Below are 18,469 nucleotides of genomic sequence, written 5' to 3'. Positions count from 1 at the left end.
ATCATCTGATCATCTAATAATTACAGATATCTAGGCTATATATAACATTTATTTTATATTTGGCCTGCTATGGAATCATGTATTGAACAATTTAAGCACAGCTCAGCTTTAAGAAACTCAAATAGCCTAGATGCATGATGCTTAGCATTTTGTGATCATTAAGGCTACTTTCACAAACTCTTTAGTCAGCTGTCTTCTGATTTACCAATATCTAAGCGAACATTTATTTTGTATTTGGCCCGTTATGAAATCATGTGGAATAATTTAAACACATTGTAAAACTTAAAGCCCAAGTTTGGAGACATCCATGCATGTCGAAATTTACTGCAAATTCAAAACTGGATTACTCTGGAACGGTTAACTGTACAACTGCTTTACACCTTTGTGTTCGGTAAGGTCTGCTGTTTATTCTGATATATGGTTTGTCATGTGTTAAAGAAGGGTTCGTGAAGTATAAGAGATGAATGGGTAGGGAGATCATGGACGCAAAACCTTCAGTACAATGTATGATTAAATTGAATTATATTATTATGACCGCCGCTATAGGTTTAGTCAGATTTTTTCTTTTTTTTTTCTTTTTTTTCTTTTTCGCATGCCCAAATTAACGTCAATGAGTCCCAGGACACTGAAAGACCGGGGTACACGAAACTTGGTGGGCATGTAACCCCACATGGATAGCATGGAACCATCGTTTTTCGTTTTGATCTGTAATTCCCCCGCTTGACTGGACCCCCGAAAGGAGGGTAGGGCAGACACAGTTTTCTGTGAATATCTCGAAAACCGTGGGGTTTAGGAGGACCATTTTTTTTTTTTGGATGTTGATCTCAAGGGGCCATGTCAACCCATTCCATAACCACTCATTTCATGTATAGCGCCACCTAGTTAAACACAAAAAAGTAAAAATGAGGTGTTGTAATTGAAGGTATCTGTGACCTAACATAGTCAAAACTGCACGAAATTGGAAGTGTATGATCATTATGACACCCTCTGTATGCACGCCAAGTTTTGTGGAATTCCGTTCATGGGGGGCCACACAATAAATTAATTTATGTTACTATACACCAACTGGCCTGTAGGTGGCCGGAGACAGTTTTCTGTGAATATCTCGAGAACCGTAGGGCCTAGGAGGTCCATCTTTTTTTATGTATGTTGGTCTTAAGGGGGCATGTCAACCCATCCCATTACCACTTATTTCATGTATAGCGCCACCTAGTTAAAAATTAAAAAGCAAAAAATTTGGTGTTTTCATCACAATATCTCTGGCTGACAAGGTCAAAACTGCACGAAATTAAAAGTGTAGGATCATTATGACACCCTCCGAATGCATGCCAAGTTTTGTGTACTTTCGTTCATGGGGGGCCTTACAATAAAATAATTTATGTGTACATTTAGTGACGTACACCAACAAGGATTCCTGGGACACTGAAAGACCGGGGTACACGAAACTTGGTGGGCATGTACCCCCACATGGATAGCATGGAACCGTCATTTTTCGTTTTGATCTGTAGCCCCCCCGCTGGACTGGACCCCCCGAAAGGAGGGTAGGGCAGACACAGTTCTCTGTGAATATCTTGATGACCATTTTTTTCCGTATGTTTGCCTCCAGGGGTCATGTTAACCCATTTCATGTGCACACATGTGCACAAACAGATACACACACACACACACATACATTCACAGTAATGTCACAGGCACAAACGCACGCACGCACACACACACACACGCACACACACACACACACACACACACACACACACACACACATAACATAAACATAACACAAACAATCAAGAATTTCTCAGAATTATACATATAACAGGCAAGATGGAGGTGGGGTTGTATAAAATGAATTTTACATGTGAAATCTATGAACTAATCATGTTTTGGTATTTGTTGTCTAGCAGATACCAGTGAGAATTGAGTGTGGATAATGCAATTTAGTGAGACAGTTAGAATCATATAGGCCTTTCAGCGTGATTTCTTTTTGTGGAAAAAATGTGCTGGACTGGGCGGCGGTCATATTTTGTACCGCTCTGCGGTACATCTAGTTTACTTTTCTCGCGAACCGTTCAACACAGCAATTATCGGCTAACATAATTTAAAAGCTGAGAAAAAGCTATTTCATGTGATACTTGTGATGTCTGTGTGATGATGAGTAGGCTACTTCGCAAGTAGTTCAACTGAGAAGAATTGTGACGCACTTTCTTTCTTGCGCTGTCACGTTCTCCACTGCGTAAAAGACTAAATTAATTTTCGCTGTGAATGCTACGATTTTTTTGACAGACCACAGGCTAAATAAAAATCTCTATTAGTAGGACGCAAAGCAGAATATTGAAAGAAGGGGGCACCAAGGCCACCGTGGCCTGTAAACCTCTGATTTTCAAAGGGGCATCACGGCCAACGCAAGGGGCTACGACGGCCGTGAAATTCCTACCCTGACGGAAACACAATGTTGCTCTATAGTCTAGCCTTGGGAATAGTCTACTTGTTTAGGATCATTATGTTTTTGTTAGATATGATTAAATTACTGACAGACCGCAGGACACAAACAATTTCACAAAAATGAGACAACTGAAAGTATTTATTAGGCACAATGAATAGACACAGTGAGCTAACACCACAGTTACAAAGTCACAAACGCAACAATGAGAGTAGGCCTAAAGTGAACTTGAGAAAATAAATGCAAGGCAACACAAGTAGCCTACCTAAGCAATGTTTTTTGATAGGCTAAGTGAATCCTGCTTCTATAATTATTTCATTTATTTATTTTACCAGGTGAGTCCCATTGAGATCTTAAATCTCTTTTTTTTTCAAGGGAGTCCTGGGGCCCATATTTCAGTATCATTCCTTCAAAGATACAAAATAATAGGCAAGGCCTATCTTGTACATAAAAATAAGAGTGTACATCAGAAACAAAGTTATAAAAGCCGTCTGTAGTCATGTGAACAAATCTAAACATGGCCCACCACACACCTATGTAAACACAAGTCAGGGACTGACTCCTGGCAGTTTCTGCATTTTCCCATTGGGAGCACGAAGGCAGTGTAGTTAAAAGTCTCCTCCAACTCACCCATTTCACTTAGCACTGATCCTAAAAGAAAGTGAATGAATATGTTTTTCACCAAAACCAAAAATTGGTAAACCACTACAGTCAGAAACTCAGGAGGCAGAATATGGGGAAAATAACAGAATGTACAAAGACAACCACAACAGAACATGCTACAGAGGTTTTTAAAGTCCTTTAACTGCTTTGTAAATAGTGTTGACCGAGTTTCTGTATGTTTGGTATTTTATGGTTACAAATAGGTGTCTGATGGTCAAACCTTTCATATATGCATGGAAAAAGGTCAGACAGAGGAATGGCCTCAGGGGATCTGAACATAAGACTTTCAAATGCCATTGATTATTATTTGTTATTACTTATGTATACTTCACACATCTTACATTTGGCTGTTTTATTTGGATTTGTTTTTACCAACATTCTCCTGGCTACCATGTTTATAGATTGCTTCTGCAGCATTTTCTAGAATCAGAATGTGTTATTATGAAGTACTTCTCTCCACTCGATCACTGGGACCACGACAGTAGGCACAGCAGTAATGGACAGTGTGTAGTGTAGTGCATAGGTAACAGAAGTCCAGTAATTATGAAGATATCTGTTTTGGTGACAGCTTCCTGTGTAGTGCTGACTGGATGCTGGGAGGTTGTTGTTATTATTGTTGTTGTCGTTGTTGTTGTTGCGAGAGCGAGCGAGCGAGCGAGCGAGCAGGCAAGCCAGCACTTAAGAGAAGTCACCTGAGCATGTCATTTTCACCCAAAACCTCAGTGACAATGGCGCTACAGTTGGCCCCCTTTGTGGTTTGGGTGTAGACAGGATTAGGGCTATGGAAAGAGTTAAGCCAGTACACAGGGGATGTCTGGGTGTACGGTGAAGCTCTGATGTGTGGACCGTGACAAACCCATTATTAGGTTTGTTTGTGGGGCTGACATATCATCCATTCGTTAATCTTTCATGAGTGACATGACAAGGTATCCATATTTCATCAGTGAAATGTAATCCGTTTTTTTTCACATTTCACACCATGGGTAAGAAAGGAGTGTGTATCTGTTGAATTGGACCCCATGCTTGCCAGTGAACAGCTTTCATGGAAGGAACAAATCTTAATTCTTTCTTAACTGTTCGTAACCTTTGAGTCTGTAACGTTATTAACCTTAAGTAACCTTTTTTGGAGACTGTAAACCATGGTCTGAACCATTTAGCAACGGCAGTGAAATTTTTGGTCATTTTGAGCGGGACTGGGGACTTGGCTGGCACAGCCAGAGATTTAGGATGAGGATCGGATAGATGGAGTGTGTGTGTGTGTGTGTGTGTGGGGGGGGGGGGGGACACAGGGCACGGTCAGGTGGAGGAGGAGTCTCCGTTGCCCCTGTCCAGCGGGCATATGAGGAGCGTGGAGTCCAGGTCCAGCCTGAAGGCCGGGTACAGCGGCTGTGAGAAGGTGCAGCGGAAGGTGTGCAGCAGCTCCACGGCTTCGGCCAGCCGGTAGAAGGACAGCTCGCCCTTGTGCCGGTCCAGGTAGACGCCGATGCGCGGGCTGGGCTCGGCCGCCACCGTGATCTTGCGGTTGTCGTGCCACGCGGCGTAGCCGGCGTGCGTGCAGCGCAGGCGCCACGAGTTGTCGTTGCGGCCCAGCAGGCAGGGCTTGCCGCCGCCCTTGCGGCCGATGGCGCGGTAGGTGACGGCGACGTCCACCCAGCCGCCGCCCTGCCACTCCACCTCCCAGTAGCTGGCCCCGGCGAACTGGCCCTCCTTGCAGAGGACCTGTGCCACGCTGTCGAAGCGAAGCGGGTGCAGCGGGTACGCCTGGGGCTCCTCGCCGCAGTGGGCACCCTGCGGGCCGTCCATCAGGAACAGGGTCGGGTGGGCAGTGTCAGGGTCAAGGGTCAGGCGACAGGCATCTGTGTATGTGGAGGGAGGGGAGTGGAGAGAAGCAAAATGTATTCTGATTAAAACTTATTTTTTAATGTAAATATGTAAAGACTAATAATAAAAAATATATATAAAAAATATATAAAAAAAGAAAGAAAAAAAAGAATATAACATAATATAATATATCTTTATTGTCATTGTACATGTACAACACAATTTGAAAGACATATTTCAGAATCATTTTTAGTCTTGTTTCAGCTAATTTTTTACTCATCACATAAATCATTTCCTATAGTTTATACTGGTCTAATATACAAATCAATCATTCTCACTTGAATATCTATGTGAATTGAAGATGCACTAAAATGTATGGAATGACAGTAAGCTCATTTCTGTTCTGTTATACTCTACTCTACGAAGCCATTAGCGCATTAGTCTAGGTATATTACAGAACTTTGTGATCTGACATGTCACACACTTAATAACTAATAAGTTTCAGCTAACAACTGTGACAAAGCCCCAAGAACAAATAGAGAACTTGTTAGCCTCATCTGGCTAATCAATCAAACTGAAGGCTGCAAACAAGACAGTGGGAAGGTAGTAAAACAGTAGGATCCATGACAACAATTGGACACAACACGGTTTGACTATCACTACTATACTGTTAGCCTCTTCCTAATGAAGATGGTTTGGCTATCCTAATGAAGAGGCTAATGTTAGCCTATCCGTTGGCTCGCTAGCTCTTCCGGAGCCTAGCAAGGTAATGATGGGATGATAAGATAGGACAGTGGGACATTCTGAAGAATGACAGTGACACCAGTTACACGAGAATGCGGTTTGGCTATCCTGCAGACACACTTAACTTCATGACATCATTAGAGGCAGAGACCACGGGTACCAGGAAATGGAGCAGGGGAAGGGGAGAGAGAGAGAGAGAGAGAGAGAGAGAGAGAGAGAGAGAGAGAGATCTGATTTCTGATTTCTGTGAATGTGGCGGCCGTGTGCCAGACGCGTGTCACGACACATGTCAGGCGGAGAGAGAGAGGCGCAGCCGCAGAGCCGCCACAGGAGTGTGAAAAGGAGCACATCTCTAAGGTTACATGCTACGTTACCCTTTACCCAGGATGCAATGGGCCTCAGTAAGTACTTACACCTGAGGAAGGTCGACCTCAAGCGCTGATCTGAGGGCGGAAGGGCCAAGGTGGAGAACGGAAAGGCCATGGCCACTGACACTAAACGAGAGAGAAATAGAGAGAAGAGAGAGAAAGGAGAGAGGAGAGAGAGAGAGGAGAGAGGAGTAGTAAGGGGAAAAAAACACATCACAATGTCAATTTCTTCACTAGTGAAGACGACTTGCTTAACCCATCCTGGTGACGGTACACCCAATGAAACATTTTCCTCTAACCCATTCTCCTTTCATTGGCCAACATGAAAGACACCTGCCAACCCAAAAAAAAAAACACCTTACACCCCGATGACAAACCCTAATCCACACCCCACACCCCAATGTGACCCCCCCCCCCCCCCCCAATCCCGCTCCAAGGCATGGGTACCCAGCTAGTCAAACACGTGTCAGTGCATATCAGTGTCTGAGCGACAGCGGGCTAAATAATTCAGCACTAATGAAAGAATAACACTGTGTGTCTGTAAATGGCATGTCGGGCTCCTGCTGAGTGTCAGGTGAAGTGGGCCAGGCTGCCCCGGGGGGAAGCCAGATAAGAGTGACCGGAGAGAGAGAGAGAGGAAGCCCTGGCTCTGGCCTCCTGTCTGGAACCACACCAGTGGTGCCTTGTAAGGGAATTTTGGCGGAGTTGGCGGTTGGAGGGGGAGGCGGGTGAAATAAAATGGCCACTTGCCTGCTTGTGATGGCGACTGCTCGTCTGTATTTTTAAAGTGAGGTGCATCAGAGTTTTATCTTTTAATGGTGAGACAGTGATTCTGTGCTTGTTGTGTGTGTGTGTGGTGATTGATGGGGGCATCGGAACAAAACGTCTTGACGGAGGGGTGACCCAGTAAATCATGTGACAAGCGCTCAGATCACCAGACCCACCTTTCTGACTTTCTCCAGGGATGGCGTGAGATGAGTTATCATTTGCTGCAAAGAAAAGAGAGAGTAGGGAAACAACAAGAAAAGTAAAAATCTGTAAGTAATGGATGACAACCTACAGACAGAACAAAACAGTCACACAAAATATGCTCATGTATATGGTCTGAAGTGTGTACTGTGAATGTACAATATGCAATGAACCACACACCATACACACACACACACATACTGGACCAACACACACACATACCGACGTTTCAAGCCAATTCCAAACCTTTCATTCTATACAAAACATCTTTATTTGTCATTGTAACATACAGTATACAACGAAATTAAGTGCAGTCCTTGTCCTCTATTGAGGTAGTATATGCATACATACATAAATACATAAATAAAGAATGCTACTACTGCATACATGTTAATGCTAAAAACACATAGGATACCTTCATGCCTCGACTTTTTGAACCAGCAAGATTTAAGATTTTGGACTGTGCTTGATATGACTTTGTTGTAACCATGTTGTACCCAAGTGTTTAACAGTAATTTTTCCAAAAAGTACATTTGCCTTTCATTCTGGAGGAGAACAATGGTTTACACCGAATAATTAATAATTCATCAGACAGCAGCTTTGGCAGCTGGGCGAAGTTGTGACAAAACAGATTGCTGTGGTGACTCGGACATGCGCATGTACACGCGCGCCGGAAGGTCTTCCCTTCACTCTGCCTTCAGTGGACGATGGTAATAGCCGATTAGGACACCGATCTGTTACACTCCCTGCTAAACTTGCCCCGCTCAAGTGACCCGCGCTCAAATCTAATCTCATTCTCCGATGCCCTGCCCGCAGTAACATAACCCTTCACTACAACATCGTAGCAATCCGGTAAGCCAATCCACACACGTATACGTCCCAATCCATGCCCTTAGCCCCTAGAAGCTGGACAAGGGTGCAGTGCTCCAGTCTCTGCCAAGCCTGCACACTGACTGCAATTTCCCTGAGAGGGATCTCTGGCAACACTATAAGATGCTCACTCTTTCTCCAATTCTTTCCCTCTCTCCCTTTGTCAGTCTCTTTCTTTCTCTCTCTTTCTCAGTCTCTCTTCTCTCTCTCTCTCTCTCTCTCTCTCTCTCTCTCTCTCTCTCTCTCTCTCTTTTTAATGACAGCTAATGACCACATTGACCAGGACCACGCTCTTTAACTTGTGACAGTATGTGTGGTAGCTGTTGATTATGTATGGATGTAAACGCCAGTGTGGTGTTCTGGCTGACCACTGTGCTACAGTTAACACTCCAGACATGGGTGGCACCCTGTGTGCTATATAAGCCTCCCTGGGACAAAAAAACAACAACAAATAATTCATTAAAGGGTTATTTGTCAGAAAGGCTGCGTGTGTGTGTGCAAAACCAAGTGAGGAACCTTTAAATACCATCAGCCAGATGGATACTGATACTGTTACAGATACCTTGAGTTGTCTTCATCTTTTTCTTTATCTCTCTCTCTCTCTCTCTCTCTCTCTTCTCCGCAGCATTCATTTCTGAACTCTCTAAATTACGGTAATGCCTCACTGCCTGCTTGTCTGTTAGCCCATCTGTCTGTCTGTCTGTCTGTCTGTCTATCTATCTGTCTGTCTCTCTGCACCATTTAGTTATTTTCCACCAGCGTGTCTGTCTCACCTGCGCGGCTGATCTTGTCCACCTCCTCGGCGCACAGCTCCTCCATGCGGGCGCGCAGGTGGCACAGGGCACGCCGCGTGCCGCTGAAGCACTCCGTGGGCACGCTGGCTGCTCGAGGGCGCCGCCCGCTGGCCGGAGGGATGCAGAGCAAAGGAGCCGCCTGAACACGGACACGCAGAAAACACGGATGGAAGGAAGCAAACATCAGGTTGGAAGCAAGTTAACTGTGATGCAGTAGGCCTATTTGACATAGATATGTACGTAGATTGGACTCCAGAACGTATGTCAACGTAAAGCCCAAAACTTCTTTAGCTCATCATAAGTCTCCATTCATTTACGGGCGAGTGTTGGTCCTACCAATATGGCGGCCGCGTTGACATATTCCTTCTAATAGAACTCAACGGACAATGTGGCATCTATGTATATCTATGCTATTTGATCTCTGATAGCTGCCATGTGCAACCTAAACTCAAAACAAAGGAGAAATTCCCAGGTGAGATGATGCAAACCTCACCTTTGACTTAAACCAATTAAACTAAAACGCTCACTTGTTATTGGCCCCTACCCGAGGGAAGTGGGCGTCAACAGCTGTCATTCATCTCTAAACTCCATCATTCATACCAGTCACTGGCCCATTACCTGCAGGAAGTGGGCGTTGACAGCTGTCACTCGTTCCTAAACCCCACCTCATGCCCATTGGTCATTGGCCCCTACCTGCAGGAAGTGGGCGTTACCAGCTGTCACTTGTTCCTAAACCCCACCTCATGCCCATTGGTCATTGGCCCCTACCTGCAGGAAGTGGGCGTTAACAGCTGTCACTCGTCCCTAAACCCCACCTCATGCCCATTGGTGATTGGCTCCTACCTGGTGGAAGTGGGCGTTGACAACTGTCACTCGTCCCTAAAACCCCACCTCATGCCCATTGGTGATTGGCTCCTACCTGGTGGAAGTGGGCGTTGACAACTGTCACTCGTCCCTAAACCCCACCTCATGCCCATTGGTGATTGGGTCCTACCTGGTGGAAGTGGACGTTGTCCTCGCTCAGCAACAGCTGGCCCATGTCGTGCTCGCGGAGGCGGAGGTCGTCCAGCTCATGGCGCAGCTCCTCCAGGTCGCGCTCGGCCCGGCCCAGTAACGCCCGCTCCCGTGCCTCCAGACGCGTCTGCACCTCCACACCGGCCTTCTCCAGACGCTGCGCCAGCTCCGCAAACAGGACCTCGCTCTCCTGACGCACCGCCCCCGCCGAACTCTGACCACCACCACCACCGGATAAACAAACACACAAACAAACAAGACAGACCAGCACAGTATCTCAGGGGTGAGTTAGGAGGGATGGACACAACAAACAAACAAATAAACAAATGAAGAAACAATACAGACAGAGAGAGCGGCAGATTCATACAATCCATAATATATATATATATATATATATATATATATATATATATATATATAAATAAATCATATACAGGTATATATATATTTTGTGGAGGATATGATAGAAAGGAATAGAGACAGATAGAGGTGTAGAAAAATGGACAGATAAATCCATGGACTGGGAGACAGACAGATATCGGTTGATAATAGTAGGTTGGCTATGTCATGGCATTGCAAAATCAATAAAATGTGAATTAAGAAATAAAAAAACAACACATATACATAACCAAATGATAGAATACATAGGTTAAATTGTAAGAAAGAGAGATACACATTCAGATTTCATCTTCTGGCAAGGTTAGAAGAGTAAGGCCAATGGGATTTAGAACCCTATTAGATTTAAACCCAGTTCTGGGCCCAGCAACAGTTACACTTGCACAGCATTCTTTGTTGGACACTGAACTGTGATAGCTCCAGACCAGATGGCAGGATTCACGTTCATTTGTTACACTCGACGCTGACAGTGCAAAGAGGAGCAGGAATGCAGAGCTCTGTGGCAGGCGTTTGCACAGGAGTTGAGCGCACGCACACGCACACACACACACACACACACACACACACACACACACACACACACACACACACACACACAAAAGAAGGTTCTTCATACTTTACTTGTTGAGTCATTAGACCAACAAAAGAGACGCAGTAGAGTTCTAGTGGATTAGAGGTTGCCGTGGTGACAAACGAGATATGGAATGGCCCACTTTTACCGTAGACAGCACGTGTACATTCCATGTACATTTATCATAGGTGTGTCTGACACACCACTCCTTCAGACCTACAGCACAGGGAGTTCCTAACGAACGAAAGTCACCCTTGTGCACTCTGAGAGAGGCATTACATGGTAAATTCACTTTCCTTAATAAATCAAAAACTCTTAAATGACTTACCGGTACTATTCTTATAAAAACAATATTAGATTTCTAGTAGGGGAGAGCTGGGACAGTTGCAACACTTCTTTCACTTTCACTTTTTTCTAATGACAATTGTCACTTTGGTAAAGTTAGACAGAAATTGGCAGATTTGCAAGATTCACGTTTTGCGGTTCAATATATCATAGGAGAAACGTTTTCATTGCACAATAGAGCTCTATCTAACCGTAGTAAGGTAGACAACAAGCTACAACCCGGTTTTCATCCGAAAGAACCGTGTACACATGTGGATAAATAAAACGCATCCCTGTGAGCATTCCGCTGTCAGCCGAGCGTCTAGGGACCGTCTACAAAGTGCAAAAACGAAAGTGGATACAAAGATAGATTTAAATAGCTTCACTGTTATTGAGCCTAGTGCTTCCAAAATCATAACACACCGCTACTGCTTCCCTAGCAACACACTACACGTGTCAATTACGAGAAAAACGGACTCACCCTATTTATAATATATTTTTAATGGGGGTAAAATTCAGTAGCTTCACTGTTATTGAGCCTAATACTTCCAAAATCACAGTTGCAACACTTTTTACGTAAAAAAATAGCGTAATTTACAAAGCGATCGTACCAAACTAAAAGCTAATGTTTTGTCACTAGTAACCTACATCTGTCCTCTGTCAAATACAGGAACAGGAATAGTTCATGAACTATTACAGCAAAAGTGGGATGTGCGTAATGTTTCATTTGTTCTTCCTGGTCAGGGCGATTGAAACAGCATGGGGGATGCTTATGTTCTTAGAGAGGAAAACCCTTCTCTGATCTCCTCAAAAAGACACACACGCTGTATAGATGAACAATATGAATGGACCCCCCCCCCCCCCCCCAGCAGCTGTTTTCTGGCTGCAGGCTGAGACCTCTTCCTGAATGATCTCACAGAACACAGACTCCAGACCAGGAAGCTAAGGGGATTTGTCTCAATCAGACTAATGCACCAACTGTTGTGAGCCATCACTGACAACTCATGAATGGGAGTCACTCTGTCATCTAAATGGAAGCTATTAACGCTGACTCAGATCAGCACTGTTTCCTCTACGCCATTTGGTAGCCTCACTAACACCCAACTTTTTCTCAACTGAAAATGGGTCTGGACATCCTTGGTTCACCTCCTATTTCCCAACGGACGTAACCAGCGGTGACATGAAACTTAAAACCCCTAACAGGGTTTAGGCCCTAACTGTTTTTAATATGTTTTGATTGAACAAACATTCTCCATAACAAAACCAAAAAGGGGGGGGGGGGGGGGGGGGGGGGGACTACAACAAAAAGGTATGAGTGACAGTTGAAGCTTAATTCAATTTGCAAAGTTGAATTCCCACTGAAAAATAATGTTCTAGATAGATAGATAGATAGATACTTCCTGAGAATGGTCTCAATGGAATTGTAGTCCTTTTTGGAAGATGAGAAAGGAAATATTAACAGGTGTATTACTTTGCACTGCGGACATCATGAAGATATATACATGTATGGCCTGCTCTGTATAAACTGAACTGATATGGTGTGGTTGTCTTGACTGATATGGTGTGGAGAATGGTTGTCTTGACTACCACAAAATGTGCAACTGACCAGCTCCGAGGACGAGACCTCCCCTGTCCTCCACATTTGTGAGATTCCATACAGCATGCACAGTGCTAAAACTCCTCAGCTTGGTTTTGATGTGTTCTTGATTCATTAACATCCATACAAATGTGCTGTGGGAGGAATGCTACCTCTGCATTTGAAGCCAGGAGATGAGCAAACATAGATAGATAAATAGATAGATACTTTATTGATTCCCAAGGGGAAATTCAAGAAATAGACAATTTCTATAAAATGTGTCTATTGGGTCCCCTCCTCACACTTGTCGCTACTATTCCACAACTGGTTCAGGCAGGCTATATAGCTGGATCTGTTTTTACACATATTGTATTATCTGGATATCTCTTGATAAGCTTTAGTGCATTTTTGTTCTCCAATTTAAAATAACTGGAACACATATCTCATCATTGTGTGGAATAATTAACTAATAGTTTTCTTGAACAGCAATCATTCATCCACAAAGAATTAGACACTGTTTCTTAAAGATTTACATAATACTGTTATTACCATTGTATAATGCTAATGACTATAAGTAATTGTATCTAACCTGGACCTTCCCATTATCACTTAGTAATGCTGATGCTAATGCTTCATCTCCAATACAGATCTAGTGTGATCCTTGCATCAGTCCTTGGTGCACCTCAACTTGGGTCCAACAGGTCAGATCATCTGATGAGTCACACTGCAATCCAGGGTAGACCTTCTCCTACAGAATGACTGTTCTTAGAGATCAAATGACATGGCGAAGAATCTTCTGCTTGGCCGCCTCATACTTCACAACTGCACTGCTCCACACTTTAGCAACCAAAAAAGGGACTCGCAGATAGCTGGGACCAACTGCACCCCCCCCCCCACCCACACACACACCCCTACTGTCCATTCCTCTCACCTTGAGGGACTCCAGGGTCCGTTGGCACTCCTCCAGTTCCCGCTCGCCATTTCGGATCCGCATCTGCACTGTCCGCTGCGAGTCCTGCAGCTGGGCCTAGAGGGGAACACACACAAGACAACGTGGTCCAGTTTCATCATCTCCAGGACATGACTGATTTGGGGCACGTGGTGTGTGGAGTGTCAAACTAAACTATGCAATGTCAAGGCAATTTCTTTGAAATCGGGTGGCATTTCTTGACATTTTCTCTGCCTGGTTCAAGGATTTTTCTAATGACAATTGTCACTTTGGTAAAGTTAGACAGAAATTGGCAGATTTGCAAGATTCACGTTTTGCGGTTCAATATATCATAGGAGAAACGTTTTCATTGCACAATAGAGCTCTATCTAACCGTAGTAAGGTAGACAACAAGCTACAACCCGGTTTTCATCCGAAAGAACCGTGTACACATGTGGATAAATAAAACGCATCCCTGTGAGCATTCCGCTGTCAGCCAGCGTCTAGGGACCGTCTACAAAGTGCAAAAACGAAAGTGGATACAAAGATAGATTTAAATAGCTTCACTGTTATTGAGCCTAGTGCTTCCAAAATCATAACACACAGCTACTGCTTCTCTAGCAACATACCAGCTAATTATGGAAAAACGGACTCGCCCTATTTATAATATATTTTTATGGAGGAAAAATTCAATAGCTTCACTGTTATTGAGCCTAGTACTTCCAAAATCACAACACACATCTAGGGCCTCACTAGCAACATACTACACCAGCTAATTATGGAAAAACGGACTCGCCCTATTTATAATATATTTTTATGGAGGAAAAATTCAATAGCTTCACTGTTATTGAGCCTAGTACTTCCAAAATCAGAACATACATCTAGGGCCTCACTAGCAACATACTACACCAGCTAATTATGGAAAAACGGACTCGCCCTATTTATAATATATTTTTATGGAGGAAAAATTCAATAGCTTCACTGTTATTGAGCCTAGTACTTCCAAAATCAGAACATACATCTAGGGCCTCACTAGCAACAGACTACACCTGCTAATTAGGAAAAAAATAACTTGCACTATTTATAATATATTTTTTATGGGGGGAAAATTCAATAACTTCACTGTTATTGAGCCTACTGCTTCCAAAATCACAACACACATCTAGGGCCTTACTAGCAACATACTACACTAGCTAATTATGGAAAAACGGACTCACCCTATTTATAATCTATTTTTAATGGTTGAAAAATGCAATATCTTCACTGTTATTGAGCCTACTCCTTCCAAAATCAAAACACACATTTAGGGCCTCCCAAGCAATATGCTACAGCAGCTAATTATGGAATAATGGACTCACCCTATTTATAATATGTTTTTAATGGGGGAAAAATCAATAGCTTCACTGTTATTGAGCCTAGTACTTCCAAAATCACAACACACATCTAGGGCCTCCCAAGCAACATGCTACAGCAGCTAATTATGGAAAAATGGACTCGCCCTATTTACAATATATATTTATTGGGGGGGAAATTCAATAGCTTCACTCTGTTTGAGCATAGTGCTTCCAAAATCACTACCCACATCTAGGGCCTCCCTATCAACATACTACACCTTCTTATTTTGGTAAATTATGCTCAGCCTATTTATAATATATTTTTATTGGGGATAAAATTCAATAGCTTCACTCTCATTGAGCCTAGTGCTTCCAGAATCACAACACACATCTAGGGCCTCCCTTTTAACATACTACACCTGCTAATTTTGAAAAAGCTGGCTCAGCCTGTTTATAATATATTTGTATTTCAGAAAAAATGCAATAGCTTCATTGTTATTAAGGCCAGTGCTTCCAAAACCACTTCACACATCTAGGGACTCCCCATCAACAGACTACACCTGCTTGTTTTGGGAAATTATGCTCAGCCTATTTTTAATGATTTTGTATTGGAGAATAAATTCAATACCTTCTCTCTTATTGAATTTAGTGCCTCAAAAATCACTCCACAAATCTAGGGTCTCCCTAGGAACATACTACACCTCGTAGTATGGCAAGATCTATTTTTTTCAGAGGAAAATGTCAATGGCTTCACTGTTTTTGAGTCTAGCGCTTCCACAATCCTTCTACACATCAAGGGTCTCCCTACGGTTGTACTACACACATCTACAGTCTCTTTATTGTGACAGCCCAGCTCTAACATGCCAGGTCTGTCTTTCTCTCTGGATGGCCTTGCCGCTTGCCTTGACTTTAGGGCGAGTCCATTTTACCATAATTAGCTGCTGTAGTATGTTGCTAGTGAGGCCCTAGATGTGTGGAGTGATTTTGGAAGTACTAGGCTAAATAACAGTGAATCTATTTAATTTCCCCCCCATTAAAAATATGTTATAAATAGGGCAAGTAATTTTTTCCCTAATTAGCAGGTGTAGTATGTTGCTTGGGAGGCCCTAGATGTGTGTTTTTTTGTGTGATTTTTGAAGGAGTAGGCTCAATAACAGCGAAGCTATTGAATTTTTCCCCCATTAAAAATATATTATAAATAGAGTGAGGCCATTTTTCCATAATTAGCTGCTGTAGTATATTGCTTGGAAGGCCCTAGATGTGTATTGTGATTTTGGAAGCAGTAGGCTCAATAACAGTGAAGCTATTGAATTTTTCCCCCATAAAAAATATATTATAAATAGGGTGAGTCCGTTTTTCCATAATTAGCTGTAGTGTTGCTAGTGAGGCCCTAGATGTCTGTTGTGATTTTGGAAGCACTAGGCTCAATTACAGTGAAGCTATTGAATTTCACCTCCATTAAAAATATATTATAAATACTGTGAATCCGTTTTACCTGTAATTGGCAGGTGTAGTGTGTTGCTAGAGAAGCAGTAGCTGTGTGTTATGATTTTGGAAGTAATAGGCTCACTTACAGTGAAGCTATTGAATTTCACCCCCATTAAAAATATATTATAAATACTGTGAATCCGTTTTACCTGTAATTGGCAGGTGTAGTGTGTTGCTAGAGAAGCAGTAGCTGTGTGTTATGATTTTGGAAGCACTAGGCTCACTTACAGTGAAGCTATTGAATTTCACCCCCATTAAAAATATATTATAAATACTGTGAATCCGTTTTACCTGTAATTGGCAGGTGTAGTGTGTTGCTAGAGAAGCAGTAGCTGTGTGTTATGATTTTGGAAGTAATAGGCTCACTTACAGTGAAGCTATTGAATTTCACCCCCATTAAAAATATATTATAAATACTGTGAATCCGTTTTACCTGTAATTGGCAGGTGTAGTGTGTTGCTAGAGAAGCAGTAGCTGTGTGTTATGATTTTGGAAGCACTAGGCTCAATAACAGTGAAGCTATTTAAATCTATCTTTGTATCCACTTTCGTTTTTGCACTTTGTAGACGGTCCCTAGACGCTCGGCTGACAGCCGAATGCTAACAGGCATGCGTTTTATTTATTCACATATGTACACGGTACTTTCGGATGAAAACCGGGTTGTAGCTTGTTGTCTGCCTTACTACGGTTAGATAGAGCTCTCTATTGTGCAATGAAAACGTTTCTCCTATGATTTATTTAAAACGCGAATCTCCCAATTTCTGTCTAACTTTACCGAAGTTTGCCACTTAGTCTGTAAATAGCACGACCTTCAGCACACTGTCCAAAAACAGAGATCGTTCGATCCCCACCCCCGCACTCACACGTCCCAGCCCTTGCACTGAAGATAACAGGCATCCTCGCTTACATTACAGAGCAGAGGTGGATGCTCAAACCACATGACACATTAAAGACTGACGTAACATACAAACAAGTGGGAATCCCCCCAGCTATTGACAACAACACCGCCGTCACAAGAAACACATAAACATACAGAGGAAGAACGTGCAATGCCTAACCTGCCTCCGGGCTCTCTGTGTGTCTACATAATGCAGCTCCTCCTGGTCAGATTCGCACAGCATGCAGTCGCCGTTCCATTCCGACGTGTCGGCATCGGAGCCGCCGCCCTCCAAGCCAAGCCTGTGTTGAGCACATAGCCTCTCGGCGAGGTTATCTATCGCGGCCACTAATTTGTGCCGCCGCAGAGTCCCCACTTCCCGGTGCGGGGCGACGTGAACGTCGCAGTAAGAGGCAAGGCATGCCAAACATGACTTGACGGCTTTGAGTTTATCGTCGATAGGGCAGAAGTCACAAGGGACGTCGCCCACTCCGCCACGGTAGAGCTCGGGCTCGGTAGTGCACAGCCCGTCGGTAAGCTTCAGTTTCTCCACCACTTCTGCGAGGACGGTGTTCCTGCGCAAAACCGGTCGCGGGCTAAACGTCTCTCGGCACTGGGGGCAGCTATACGGGCCCGATTCTGCCTGGTCCCAGTAACTATTCATGCACACCATGCAATACGTGTGACCACACGGTATCGACACCGGGTCGTTTAATATATCCAAGCATATTGGACATCGGAACTGACTTTCCGTCACCGAAATATTTGCCTGAGCCATGCCTCTCTCTCTCTCTGCAACTGTAACTAGCGAGGTTGCAACAAGTGTAGAGCTGTATCCAATTCGTCAAATTTTGTCTTCTGTTTCTGCCTGCCCGAAGGTCTGAGGATGTGCTATGTTAAGTAACTAAACACCCATGATAGCGGTCGGGCATCCCCATGGAGTTGGTTCCTGAATCAGATTTGGACCCGGGAGGTTTTACAAATACAAACCATGACGTCAGAAATACCAAGCCCTTACCGTAGTGTTTGAGTTATATGCGCAGTAGTAACAACACTAGCAACTACAGCACACTACTACACTACTACGTTTCAATGGACAGTTTTAGGCTATCCCATGTGGCTCAGAGCAACAGTGAAATTCACTTTTTATCTTTATATGTTACTTGGGAAACTAAATCCAAGCTCATGCAATTCTTTATCAATTCAGCAGACACAGATGAGTCTGGGCGTATTGGTTACCAAATATTTTTTGGCAACCAAAAACAGATTAGGCCTATCTGAAACAGATCCTG

At 43.5% G+C, this 18,469-nt stretch overlaps 1 protein-coding gene across 1 annotated transcript; it reads right to left on the bottom strand.

Moving 5' to 3' along the window:
- Nucleotides 1-2,563: 2,563 nt before the first annotated feature.
- LOC121718012 (E3 ubiquitin/ISG15 ligase TRIM25-like) lies at nt 2,564-18,121 on the bottom strand. The gene is made up of 7 exons (XM_042102760.1): nt 17,359-18,121; nt 13,482-13,577; nt 9,664-9,897; nt 8,649-8,808; nt 6,981-7,025; nt 6,082-6,162; nt 2,564-4,959 (listed from the first exon to the last, which is right to left on the bottom strand). The coding sequence occupies exons 1-7, from the start codon at nt 17,953-17,955 to the stop codon at nt 4,400-4,402; spliced, it is 1,773 nt and encodes a 590-aa protein (XP_041958694.1). The 5' UTR covers nt 17,956-18,121; the 3' UTR covers nt 2,564-4,399.
- Between the last annotated feature and the right edge of the window lie 348 nt (nt 18,122-18,469).

This window comes from Alosa sapidissima, chromosome 9 (assembly GCF_018492685.1).
Source record: "Alosa sapidissima isolate fAloSap1 chromosome 9, fAloSap1.pri, whole genome shotgun sequence".
NCBI classification, from domain to species: Eukaryota; Metazoa; Chordata; class Actinopteri; order Clupeiformes; family Clupeidae; genus Alosa; species Alosa sapidissima.
Note: the sequence above shows the minus strand (reverse complement) of the source record. Positions and strands in the feature narration are given on the sequence as shown.